This window comes from Musa acuminata, chromosome BXJ2-11, assembly GCF_036884655.1.
Source record: "Musa acuminata AAA Group cultivar baxijiao chromosome BXJ2-11, Cavendish_Baxijiao_AAA, whole genome shotgun sequence".
Classification (NCBI taxonomy): domain Eukaryota; kingdom Viridiplantae; phylum Streptophyta; class Magnoliopsida; order Zingiberales; family Musaceae; genus Musa; species Musa acuminata.
Window position 1 is genome coordinate 187803 of NC_088348.1, and position 12457 is coordinate 200259.

Consider the following 12457-nt stretch of genomic DNA (forward strand, 5'->3'; position numbering starts at 1 on the left):
TGGATTCATCTTTGTGCTTCTACCTAGGTCTCATCATCGAGGGACAAAAGAATTTGACATGATCTATAGCTTCGTCAAACCATGGCAGTGACTGTACTAGGAAAGCTATGTATTATCACTACTGGTTTCTATCATTCGACTCGGTAATTATCTGAATCAGGTATTGTGTTGGCCACAAGTATTTTTCGGGGATCGACCCGATTCCGTTGCCCAATCCGCGGCTAGTACATAAAATTAGGCCGTCAAGTGTCATCCGTCAGATGATCCTTGCCCCTTCATCCAACGCCTCTGGATGCAGCCACGTCGCCAATCCGGCAAGCCTTACTATATAAAATATCTTTTTTGAGCAGGCCGGTTCGGGCTCAGGTTGCGCTCCACTCCAACACGGCTCGCTTAGTATAAGCCGGTTTAATGGTTTGGTTATTACGGCTGTTAAGTTACATCGTGTCCCGTTAAATTATCGGCAGGTGGCGTTTCCGGTCACGTGCTTCTTATCGTACATTCAATTTCAATGCGGCCCCCAGCCATCACGTCGCGATCTGAAGGCACTGTTTGGTTCTCTCGGCGTTGTCCGAGCTCGGGCACCCCCGACGAAAAGGTCAGACTTTTGCCTCCGTATCCTCCATCTTTCTCATCCGATTTACCGTTCCCCGGACTCCTTTTAGCCGAAGTCGATATTTCCTGGGTCGATCCTAATTAATCCCCAAATTGTCAGCGGTTTACTACTCTTAATTTTGTTGGCTCTCTTCTCTTGTCTTTCCTTTTCCTGATTTAGGTTTTGATGCAAGCAAGCATCCGTAGTTGTGGAATCTTTCACGTTTGCTATTCCTTTGTACCTGTGGAAATATCTAGTCTTTGGTTGAATCGATCCGATTGCGGTGAGAGGAACGATCAGAAGAAAGCAACACATAAAGGAAACGAGCTTAGGATGCTGGTCGCATGCAATTGAACCTGATTGTTTCGGTAACATATTAAATGTTTTCAAGGCTTTCCGAATATGTAAATGTCATTATTTTAAGGTATGGAGACGATTGTAGGGTCAACATGCTTTATGGATGACAATTCTGAACTGCTTGAAAATAACATGTACAAGACATTAGTATTGCTGAGATGAGGACATGAGATGGATGTGTTGGGTCATTCGAATCAACATAGTAAGATATATTCACATTGGCGATCAATTTGGGTGTGGAGGTGCAATAAGTGAAAACCACGTATTCTGGTATAAATACGTCTGAAGATGTTTGCAGATTCATCTAGTAGATGAGATGAGTCAATTAGGATTATTGGTAAAAAGAGAGGTAGCAGAAGACCACAGAAATCTTTAATAAACACAATAAAAGAAGACACTCTTGACAAATATGACTTTTCTTATTAGATTATCAAAGTGACAATTCTTTTTTTCCTGAAATCGAGTGAACTTAACATTCACATGAATGATGATAGGCATAGGGGTTAAATGCAAGAGTCATTCAGAGAGACTGGGAGAAGAGTATTTGCTGACTTAAAATCAGAGTCCAAAAATCATGGATTTTGCTTTGCCTATTCTGGTCAAGGCTTTGACATACATTGAATGTTATCTGTGTCAGTAATGTGCCATCATATTACACACTGATTTGAAGTTTCTTGACAGTATTGCAGAAAACTATTTCACATGTAGGTTTCTCATTCTTCAACAAGAATATCCTTCATTAGTTCTTTTCAGGCACAAACATGATAACTTCTTTACAATGTAAAGTTGGTATTTTTAATTCTTGGAAGGGTTGATAATGAATAATATTCATTTCATGTTGTTACCTTTCAGGTTGGAGAGAAAGCCCAGTGGAGAATAAAATTATAATAGAAGCTTAAGATGGCAGCATCAAAGATTCAAGCTCTATGGAATCACCCAGCTGGCCCAAAAACCAGTTTGTTCTTTTTCTTGCCTTTTCTTTTTTCTATCTTAACATGTTTATTATGCCTTTCTTGGGATCAGTAAGTCATTAGAAGCTTATGGTTTGTATAGCATTTGTTGAAGTACTGATGGTCTGAGATGAGCAGTACCATACTGTATATTGTGACTATATCTACATCTTCGTAAGTAAATTTCATGTGAAGCTAGTTGAAAGATTCATATGAAGTTTCATTACCATCGACCCAGTTGTTTTATGTGAATTAGGTCTGTGTTCTTCATGTGCTAAATCATTTAACATGTTCCTTGACTGCAGTTCATTTTTGGGCTCCAACATTCAAGTGGGGAATTAGTATTGCAAATGTTGCAGACTTCTCCAAGCCACCTGAAAAGATTTCTTATCCTCAGCAAGTTGGTGTGTATATCCTATTGTCAATTTGTGGCAATAAGTGTCTGTTTAACTTTTCCTCCATATTCTTTGCTAAACGAGACTGTCATTGTTTGATGTTGGCAGCTGTTACTTGTACTGGGCTCATCTGGTCACGTTACAGCACAGTCATTACACCTGTAAGTTTTATTGTGACATGTCTTTTGTTATTTCTTCTTCGTTTTCTTATACATTGTTCTTTCTATGTTGGTTCGTGGTAGTTGTTTATTATAGAGTTTTGTCATATGTCATATTTAATAATTAAGTTTCCAAGCTATATACATGATTACATATGTATATGCATGGTTGATTCTAGAGTTAACTAGACATGGAGTCATGGACATACATCTTGCATCTTGTGTTGGTTTGACCTTTCAATTCAGCATAATATCTGAACCTTTTGTAGAAATATCTAGTCACAGAATTGTCCGTGCTGATAATTATGGAACTTGTGTAGCAATCCTAATCTCAACAACATATGCAAACACAAGTTGTCTTTTGATTTTATTGTGATTTGGTATTCGATGAAGATGGCTTCTTCTTTGTTGCGACGTGCTTATCTCCATTGTCTTTCGCTATCGTGTTGGCTTGGGTTCAAATCCAACCCATTATGTTCTCCATCTTTTGCACGAGCGATGTGACTTGAGTAGCAAAATCCAATGATGCTACTGGAGTACAGTTTTTCTGCTATTGTGACACCATCTCTTTTTGTCGATGAACAGTATTTAATTTCCAACTCCTGAAGTTCTTCACCAAACTTTTATGTCCTTGCCTGGTGATAACCATCCACAGGGGAGGATCATCTCTTTGATACCACTCGATCTATTTGGGAGAAGGTTTCAGTGATCGAATCCTTCCTCCGATTGGATTTACGCATTGTCAGATGATTGATAGGGACACTGGAAGAAGAGAAATGTGAAAGAGAAAAATGATTTAAGTTCCTTCTTGAAAATGGAATACCTAATCACACACAATTATAAAGAGCTTCTTGAGGCTTCTTTCTTGCTGTTTCCTCTCTCTTTTATTCTCTCCCCAGGGCTGCCGATCCCATTTACTTTTGTAGCGAGAAGACTCCAAAGTAGAAGACTCTCAATCGGAGTCCTAATCCCATGCAGGAGACTCCTAGAATGCAAGTCCAACTAAAATTGAGCTCAGGCTTGGCCCAACTTGGACTTGGGCTGAATTGATAATTTCTGATCATTGTAAGCCTACAGTGATGTGTCATGTTTGACCTGTGTTCACTTTTTGCAGAATTGGATGATCTGAGGCTAACAGAAGAGTGTTGAGTATTAAAATAAATAACAATTTAAGAGAGGAGAAAAGGTGAAGAGTTGTATAGGTAGAGACAAATAAAGAGATTGAGACCAATGAGATCTGGCCAAAGAATTTATTTAGGCCCTTTTATGCAGATGAAAAATGCTGTTCTTTCATTAAAAAACATTAGTGCATTATATGTACAGAAATCATGGTCTGATGTGCCAAAGCCCGTCTAGTCCAAAAAGTAACTTGTCCATATAGCTTGTGAGACATGAAACCAATGAAATTTCTAAATTCTGCCTTGAACATTGCTAAATGGTTATGGTCATTGTCATGTATTCTATTAGTTTCTTTCTGAAAATTTTACAATGTGGGAAAGCCACTCTTGAAAATCCTTGGCATCCTTGCGAAGCACATTCATGATTTACTTGCAAAGTCTTTCTTTTAGCCAAATGTAATAGATACAATCCCTTACTAAGTCCACTCCAATAATAATTTACATTGCTGGGTCTGTCAACCTATCAAACTTCAGCCAGTAGAAATGCTATTTACAATGGTAAATTGGGTGCCTGAAGTATAAAGTTGGCAAGTTTTGTTCCCTTGTATGGTGGAAACGCAGATGTTGTTCTCCATATTTATCACTGATTCTATTCCCTGATACTTTGTTTTTGATATATCACAGAAGGACTGGAACCTTTTCAGTGTTTAATTTAACAATTATATTGGCTTCATATTTGAAACCAGTGAAATTGTTGCTAAATGGTTATGGTCATTGTCGTGTATTCGTTTAGCGTTTTCTGAAAATTTTACATGGAAAGAAAAAATCATTCTTGAAAATCTTAGGCATCTTTGTTAAGCACATCCATGGTATGCTGGCAAAGTCTTTCTTGTTAGCTAAATGTAAAAGTAGATACGAAAAATTAGCTAATAGGAATGTTATTTACAATGGTAAACAAGGTGCTCGAAGCATACTATAGGTAAGTTTTTTCCCCTCATATCATCGGAATTCAAATGTCACTCTCCAGCATTTGCCACTGATTCTATTCTCTGATTCTTTGTTTGTCATATTACAGAAGAACTGGAACCTTTTCAGCGTTAATGTAGTGATGGCTGGGACAGGCATATATCAACTGGCTCGCAAAACTCGGTATGCTAAAATCTGGTTTCAGCTGTACTTACTAAAATCTGGTTTCCAAAAATAGTATTCACCGCATGCCTCCTGTCTCTTGATATCCTTGTCCCAGCTCTATGATATTTGTCTTTGAACTACTATTTCTCTGACATTCTACCATCTCATGTCATTGCAATTCTTATCATTTTTGCTCATGGTTGTGCTCATAGTTGTTCCAAGTGTGGAAATTTATTCTGCTTTATAAATTTTCAGGCATGATCACTTTTCTGAGGTACAAGTACCAGGAAAAGAATGAGATATTTATGGACTCCAGATCTTTGTTTGAGTTAACAACAACAACCTTATTTCTTCCGTTCAACATGTACCTTTTGAAAGTGACGAGGGGTTGAGTATTCATGATATTGATTATCTCAAATATGCCCTCCGAACCAAAAGAATTTTATTATATTTAAATAACTCAAATAATATTTGGATACATGTTATATGGTAATGTTCATTCTTGGAACTTCACTTTTACTGGACACAATGAGTTGATCTTGGAGACTTGGGGTTTTTTTTTTTTTTTGTTCTTCAAAGCAATGGAATCATTGAGGTCCTAGGAAATAGCTCCTGTGTTAGGCTTTTATGGGACAAATGATTTTTCGATACTCCACTTATGATAAAAACCTATATTTATTAACATGAACATGTGTGATGAACATCCATTTGTTTCTGATTTAATTTTAAATGATCAATGGAATCATGGTTTGATCAATTGCATGTTTGGTAATGCCATTTCTAAGACCTTTTTTGAGATGGATTGATCCTCACACTCCTATATATATATATATATATATATATATATATGAAACCAGATCTAAAAGGGCAACGATCAACGATGATTGTGTAAAGTCATCATGTTGGATCTATAGAATGGATACAGATTCGTCCAGATCGGATTCCATAGAATAGATACGGATTCCGCAAGATCTTTGGAAGCTTCCTGCGATTTCCAAGCTTTTATGTTTTTTTTTTTTTTTTTTTTTTTTTTTTTTTCTGAAAACGCTTATCTAACCGTCTCTGTACCTTTGAGTTTTTATTCTTTGTTGGTATATCTGCAATGAGGGAATGTTTTTTTATGTGGCCAAGAGATCGATGGCTAGGATTATATATTTTTGAAATGCACATTATTAGCCCTCTATTTTCCTCAAAAACTTAATTTTTAATTTTCTTCATTTTCAAAATTGACATGTTTAGTTAAACAAAGTTGCCTTGGATTATGGTTGCTCAAGACCAGAAATAAAATATGTTCGATGCTGGATTGAATCTATAGTGATTATAGAGGTAATTTTTGATAAATGGGCATTTTTAACTTTAAAAAATCATCAATATTGGGCTTTTATGGTATGGTGTCTCTCAATTTGATTTTTACATGGTTTTTTTTATTATCAATTTGATGAAAATATATTCTGTCCTTCATCGATTGGCTCCGTCATCATCACTATCTCTACTAAGTGCTGTCGCTTGTCGCATCCTCCCTCACCCTCTTCTTCTTCTCCTCCTCTCTTGTCGCTCGTCTTTTTTTCTCTCGCTTGATGGGTGCATCCTCCTTTCTCTCTCCTCGTATCTTGTTACTTGTCGTTCCTTATTACAATGGGAGTAAGATAGTAGAGCAGAGGCAAACGATGGAGGTATCGTCTGTATCTTTGTGGAGACAATCTTGACGAGGAGGATGATAAGATTGTTGTCTACCGAAGATGCTGTATAGAATCTGCCTCCGTTGCTAGCGCCCTCGTTACGATAAAAAAAAAAAAGGATGGAGAAGAGGTGAGAGAGAAGAGATAGGAAATAGGAAAGAGACGATGATGATTGTGGCAATGATGGTCGAGGGTAAGAGGGGTGATGAGGGTAATAATTGCGATAAGACTCGCGTGACATCAGTTGTCCCAGGTGACGTATCACGTCTCTATTGACCCATGAGGCACCTGGTCAATGTGGACCGGAACGTCTACCAAGGCGCATTAATGCTCTGTTCAGGTTCGATCCCTCACACCACGCCAACGACAACGTCAGACGCTACCAGAAATACGGCCTTGCTCCCTACGGACCAACACATCAGGCAACGGTAATTCTCACTATAAAAACCCTCGCGCTCCGAGGAAAAAAGGGAGGAGACACAGAGAACTTAGTTAAAAGAAATCCCCCACGACTATCCACTAACTTGATCGTCGGAGGCTTGACCCGACCTTTGTGCAGGTGCGAAGGCGGAGGTCATCCACTAAAGGCGTAGGCGGGGTTCTTTCCCGGTGGGAACGACGACCTCGTCCCGATCGGGCCAACACAATCAGCTGCCTCGACGATCTCAGGAAACGTCCCAGGGAGATCCCCTATCATCCGGACCTGAGCCGTGACAACTCGATATCACGGCTTGAAGTTGTTTACACCAACAAGGGATATATATTTTTTAAATTCACAAAAACAAATATATAAACCGTGAATCGGAAACGAAGAACTCGACGATGGATGGATCGTAGCTCTAAAGCACTCGAGAGAGGGTTTAGGATTCCTCGACAGCCATTAATAATTAACTAGAGGGGAGAGGCGGTGGTGTCTCGGTGGATCAACACGCGTCCTCGACAGAAACCTCGAGACTGCCAGCCAATCTGGGTTGCTTTATCACGGCACTAACAAAAGTGACGCGAATCATGTGGACCGCAGTGAAAGGAAGGCGAAAGCGTCCGGCACTGCAGCGGCAGCAGCAGCAGCAGCAGTCGCCTTTCCCACGTCACTTGTTCTCCCATGGCAGGGAGCGAGCTGTATCGAGATGGGGGGAAGTATTTAGACATGGTGGAACCTGGAGGGAACAGCACGTGCGCGGCTGATGAGTTGCAATCCCGTGATTGTGTCACCAAAAAAATCGTGTTCCAATCTAATACAAATGAATATTTATGTTTATAGATCAAATTGTGAAACCCTGTTCCAGGGTTCATTTCTTGAGGTGGTAGCCGCTGTTCTCGTCCTCTTGGAGCAAACCCTGTTTGCTCTACGGCCTCGGACGGGCCAGGGGATCAAGCCGGAAGCGCACCGGCGAAAACGACAACGTTCTAACTAGGAGACCCACGACGGTGACCAACGGGAAACCCCTGTTTCGTGTGTCTCGAACGACGGAGGCGAGCGAGCGAGCGAGCGAGGTAGGTCCACGCGACGGGAGGTTCGCCCGCCCGCCCGCAGAAAGAGCACTTGGGATGCTGTGTGCCAAACAGCACATGCAACTCACTACGTAGACGACGCTCTCACAGGAGTAACACGTGTACATCATCAAATCATGCACACAAGGGGACAAGCTAACTCATCGTCTCCCTGGACTCCTCTGACACGGAGTCTACGAGGCCATGACAAGGATGACCTGCTCCCAAAGCGAAAACCATGTGCTCTCCCCCACGGGAAACCATGGAACTGCGTCTACCTACGCCCCCTCGCAATATCTACCACGGGATTCTGATTCCCTTGAAGGAGGGCCTTAAATTAAAGGCCCCGTCGATTCCTCCAGGCATCGAAAGCCTCGACTTTAGTGGGAAGCGCAAGCCACGGCATGGGGAGGACGGCCAGAACTTTACACCTCGGAGCCCTCTATGCTATTCTTTCTTCGTATTTTAACTCTCCCAAGATGTGCTTGGTGCGTGCCGGTGAAAGAGCAGCATAGGATTTAAGAATGATAAAAGGAAGAGAGGCGGGGGGGTTGTACTGAATGCATGTTTGCTGCAGACGGGACACGCGCGTGCCGACAGGCTATTGCACGTGAATGTGTCAGCTGAGGAAGTCCTCACTCTGTCTTCTCTCCCCCCCTCCCCCCCCCTTCATGGTGGCATCTGTGAAAAATGTTATGACTCCTCATCACTGCCAGTTCAAGCTCCATTTATTTGTGTTGGGCAGAAAGGCAGAAATGGGCCAGAGAATGACCTATAGAGAGAGAGAGAGAGAGAGAGAGTGCCAAGAAATAAGGCGAGTGACGTTGGATCGACGAGTGTTTTCCGCAAGTTATAACCAAAACATGTTGACTCATGGATGAGTATATAAGTTTGCTTCATTAAGCAAGCATTCCGAGTTTAGAAAAATATATGTTTTTTTCTTAACTGACAGACTCTTCATTTATTTAGACTTCCATCAGTTAGTTGGGTGGAACATTGTATTCGGGAGATGTTTCGACTTGAAAGATTCTTCATTCGTTTAAGACTCTCATCAGTTGGGTCTACGACTGGACATTATGTTTGGGAGATGCTTCGACATGGAAGACTCTCTATTCATTTAGGCTCCGCTCCCATCGATTGGGTCTTCGACTGAGCACTACGTTCGGGAGATGTTTCGACATGGAGGAAAACTTTTTATTCATTTAAATTCCTATCGATTGGGTCTATGATCGAACATTATGTTTGGGAGATGCTTCAACGTGGAAATGAAGATTACGCATTGTATTGTATTGTCTTCGAGAGATGTTTCGACGTGCAAGACTCTGGATGATGGAGAGTGTACGGCACCACTCATCAATTATTGCCCCCAAAGTTGTAGCTTAGGACGGTGAGCCAAACCGGAAGAGACCAAATCTGAAACCTGAAATCCGACGATGATGCACCAACTTCATCGTTCGTTAATAATTGTAGCGATGCGATGCGATGCGATGCATCATTTCTTGTCACAGAAATTGATAAAGCACGGGCGGTGATCAGATGGTCATTCTGCGGATCAAGGGATGCCTTTCTGGGAGAGAACATGAAAGAAACCCAAACCAGGGTGCAGAAAAGGAGAAGCCCCAGCGCCCTGGCCAATGGGTTCGCAGGTTTGAAGGCCACCTCTTCTTGCCATCTCTCCCTCACCCCTCTTATTGATTTGCATTTGTATTAATTGACGTGCCCCCACTCGCTCTCTCTCTCTCTCTCTCTCTCTCTCTCTCTATAATAACCCCACTTAGCTCCATCACCCTCACCCCCTCCCCACACTCCCTACACCATCAAGAGACGAGTCAAGGAACACACACCGGTATAACGAGAAGATGAGTGGAAGACCTCTCACAAAGCCTGCTGCACTCATGAAGTCCTTCAACTCCTCTTCTGATCTCGAGGCTGGATGCGCTCCTCCTCATAATTTCATGGAAGCAGCCGGGGTGGGATCTCCGCCGCCCAAGGCCAGGTTCTTCTGCGGCGGCCTCAACGACGACGACGAGCCGCACCACTTCTTGGACTCTTGCAACCTCTGCCGCAAGCCTCTCCCCCGCAACCACGACATCTTCATGTACAGGTTCGCCCTTCTGCTGCTGCTGCTTCTTCTTCTTCTTCTCCTCTAAGTTTTGCAAGTTCGTTCGGCTGATGGATGAGTTGATGTGCAGAGGGGATATGGCGTTCTGCAGCGACGAGTGCCGGCAGGAGCAGATCGAGATGGACGAGGGCAAGGACAAAAACCAGAAGATCTCCCTCAAGGCTTCCTCCAGGAAGGACTCGAACAAGGGCGGCTCCGCCACCAGCCCTCCCAAGTCCCACAAGGTCCACGTTAGGACCGGCACCGTCGTGGCCGCAGGTTGACGGCCAACTGTACCACATATACAACACGGGACGAAGAATCAAACAAAGCACGGGCAAAAAGAAATCAGTATGTCGCAGAAGATCTTGTGTTCGCAGTGGAGAAGTGCACGAGCAAATGGTTTCATCACTCCGAACAAGTCGCATCAGGAGATGCTGTGTTCGGAGTGGATCCGCCGTTTTAATGTCGAACCTCTCTCTCTCTCTCTCTCTCTCAATCTCAAGAGGCTCTTGCTGGTTTTTGACATAAATGATATTGATCTGAGCCTTCGAAGAAAACACTAAATTGTGAAGGATGATTAATCTGCTATTTCTCTGTCCTCCTTGCTTCCGGGAAAGAGCAGCGATAATAATGTGATAAGGAAGAACCACAAGAAATCGCCAGTTGACATTAAATATGGTTAACTATCGAGAACACAAAGACGTGTGGCCTTAAAAGACGATTGTGGTTTTGTTTATGCGAGTGAGTGGACTATGATGAACTCATCAAAGTCGACACCGAGAGTTGTTTAATCTCAAATCACTAAACAATGGGGTGCTCTTTTCATCAAACCACTGCCAGAAACGCCAAGTCATAGTTTGAGCATATCGGAAAGCAAAATATTATGTGCATTAAATGATGCTAACAACTCGAATGAATTATAATAGTATACGGTCTTCCATAAACTCAAGAGGAAGTCCAGTAAGTGATGAGCAGAGAGATCTCGAACAGTGAATGAGAATGTAAAAGTCGATGCTTTTGCTCTCATGGCCTTAGGATTTGCCATAGTCTCATCATCATCGTTGGTTGCCAAGAAATATATTTGAATCTGCAGTTCGGAAGATCGGATATTAAGAAGAGCTTGATTTAGTATTCCAATCTTCTGGATTAGCCTTACCATGGGATGGATATATGGAAGCGAGCGACGAGAGAAAGTTTGATTTTTACTTAATAGCATGATGCTTTCACGCTTCTCAAGCTGTTTCGTGACCCAAAATGGAATGGAATGGAATGGATTGAATCACAAGTATCCATTCACTTCTTCTGTAGAAGAAGAATTGGAAAAGGAGCGGATGGTTTATGTAGGAATGGAAGAGAAAGAGAAGCAGCTAGTTAAATCAGAGATATGTCATACTTGGTTTAGACTAGCCATCCAAAGTGACTCATTAGAAAGCAAAAGTCAAGGACTAAAGAAAGTGACTTTTTTTGTTTTTGAATGAGTTACTATTACCTATTCTCCATAGGAAATAGTTTTTACTATGCATATCAAACAATAAAAAGTGTGATTCGAAGACCCTACCTTCGACACGACAGAAATCGTTACTTCTTAGGATATGATCAGATCTAGAAGGGTGCCACCTCACTTTCTCGCGATAGGAGAAGTGAGGCCTATGCTATTTATAATATTAGATTCAGGCTCCATTCCGTATCTATTCACAAAGCAGGTAAACCTTCACCCTTACATAGCTACACTAGAAGGTTTTTTTTATCTTTGCAGTCGCTCGAAGGGATACAATGACTGAGTTTAACTGATGAAGACTTGCTATTAGAAGGAAGGAGTCATCAATTTTTTAACAATTTATATTTTTTATCGATTATTTTGAGTTCATCGTATAAATCATGAAATGCATCAAATAATTCATCATAAGATAAATAGATTTCATATGAGTCACATACATACCTCGTCGTTGAAAGTCATCAATACATAGTTCGTCGTTTCGATTTCATTGGTTTGTTCTTTGATTCATCTCATGTTATCTTGAATGCTTTCTTGTTCTTCCGAAACTTCTTCTTTGATTCATCCTTAGTTTTTTTATATTTATAACAAATTATTATATCCTTTTTAAGTTTATTTTTATTCTAAGATTCTTATTTTATCGAATTAATCTTGTTCTTTTTCATAAACTTTTTAAATATTGTTGTAAAGAGTTGTATGTTATCATTATCATTTAATCCTTCTATGTTAAAATTTTCTTATGTTGTATATTTCAAACTTAAAACTCAGGTGGCGGAAGGGGGTTAAGGCTGTCGTCAAAAGGCACCCTGGTGCCCATTGGTACATCATCATCCTTAGGGCAGTCTACTCGATCTCCAGGATACTTGGCCTTGAAGCTTGCGAGAGTGACAATGTACCAGTACTAATACGAGACCTGGCCCGACCTCTCTAGAGCCTTCCGGAACCTAGACGTCTCCTTGTGCTTAGCAATCTCCTCTTTCGCCC

The 12457-nt window shown here is 41.4% G+C and overlaps 2 protein-coding genes across 3 annotated transcripts; both read left to right on the plus strand.

Moving 5' to 3' along the window:
* Positions 1-467: 467 nt before the first annotated feature.
* Positions 468-5217, plus strand: LOC103970033 (mitochondrial pyruvate carrier 4). Of its 2 annotated transcripts, XM_065133595.1 has the most exons (7): positions 504-598; positions 776-963; positions 1805-1907; positions 2208-2306; positions 2406-2458; positions 4649-4722; positions 4960-5217. In XM_065133595.1, the coding sequence occupies exons 3-7, from the start codon at positions 1853-1855 to the stop codon at positions 5000-5002; spliced, it is 324 nt and encodes a 107-aa protein (XP_064989667.1). In that variant the 5' UTR covers positions 504-598; positions 776-963; positions 1805-1852; the 3' UTR covers positions 5003-5217. The 2 variants fall into 2 exon arrangements, with proteins under 2 accessions (XP_009381935.1, XP_064989667.1); XM_009383660.3 differs by lacking the exon at positions 776-963 and having other exon boundaries at positions 468-598.
* A 3030-nt stretch (positions 5218-8247) lies between these two features.
* LOC135627635 (FCS-Like Zinc finger 3-like) lies at positions 8248-10615 on the plus strand. Its single transcript, XM_065133762.1, has 2 exons — positions 8248-9978; positions 10067-10615. Exons 1-2 carry the CDS (start codon positions 9734-9736, stop codon positions 10257-10259), a joined length of 438 nt encoding a protein of 145 aa, XP_064989834.1. The 5' UTR covers positions 8248-9733; the 3' UTR covers positions 10260-10615.
* Positions 10616-12457: the final 1842 nt, after the last annotated feature.

Bases quoted from the DNA above. Each gene is read 5' to 3' on its own strand.
- LOC135627635 (XM_065133762.1), top strand. From the start codon at position 9,734: ATGAGTGGAAGACCTCTCACAAAGCCTGCTGCACTCATGAAGTCCTTC. The intron at 9,979-10,066 runs GTTCGCCCTTCT...GTTGATGTGCAG, and splicing joins CACGACATCTTCATGTACAG to AGGGGATATGGCGTTCTGCA.
- LOC103970033 (XM_009383660.3), top strand. From the start codon at position 1,853: ATGGCAGCATCAAAGATTCAAGCTCTATGGAATCACCCAGCTGGCCCA. The intron at 2,307-2,405 runs GTGTGTATATCC...TGATGTTGGCAG, and splicing joins TTCTTATCCTCAGCAAGTTG to CTGTTACTTGTACTGGGCTC. The intron at 2,459-4,648 runs GTAAGTTTTATT...GTCATATTACAG, and splicing joins ACAGCACAGTCATTACACCT to AAGAACTGGAACCTTTTCAG.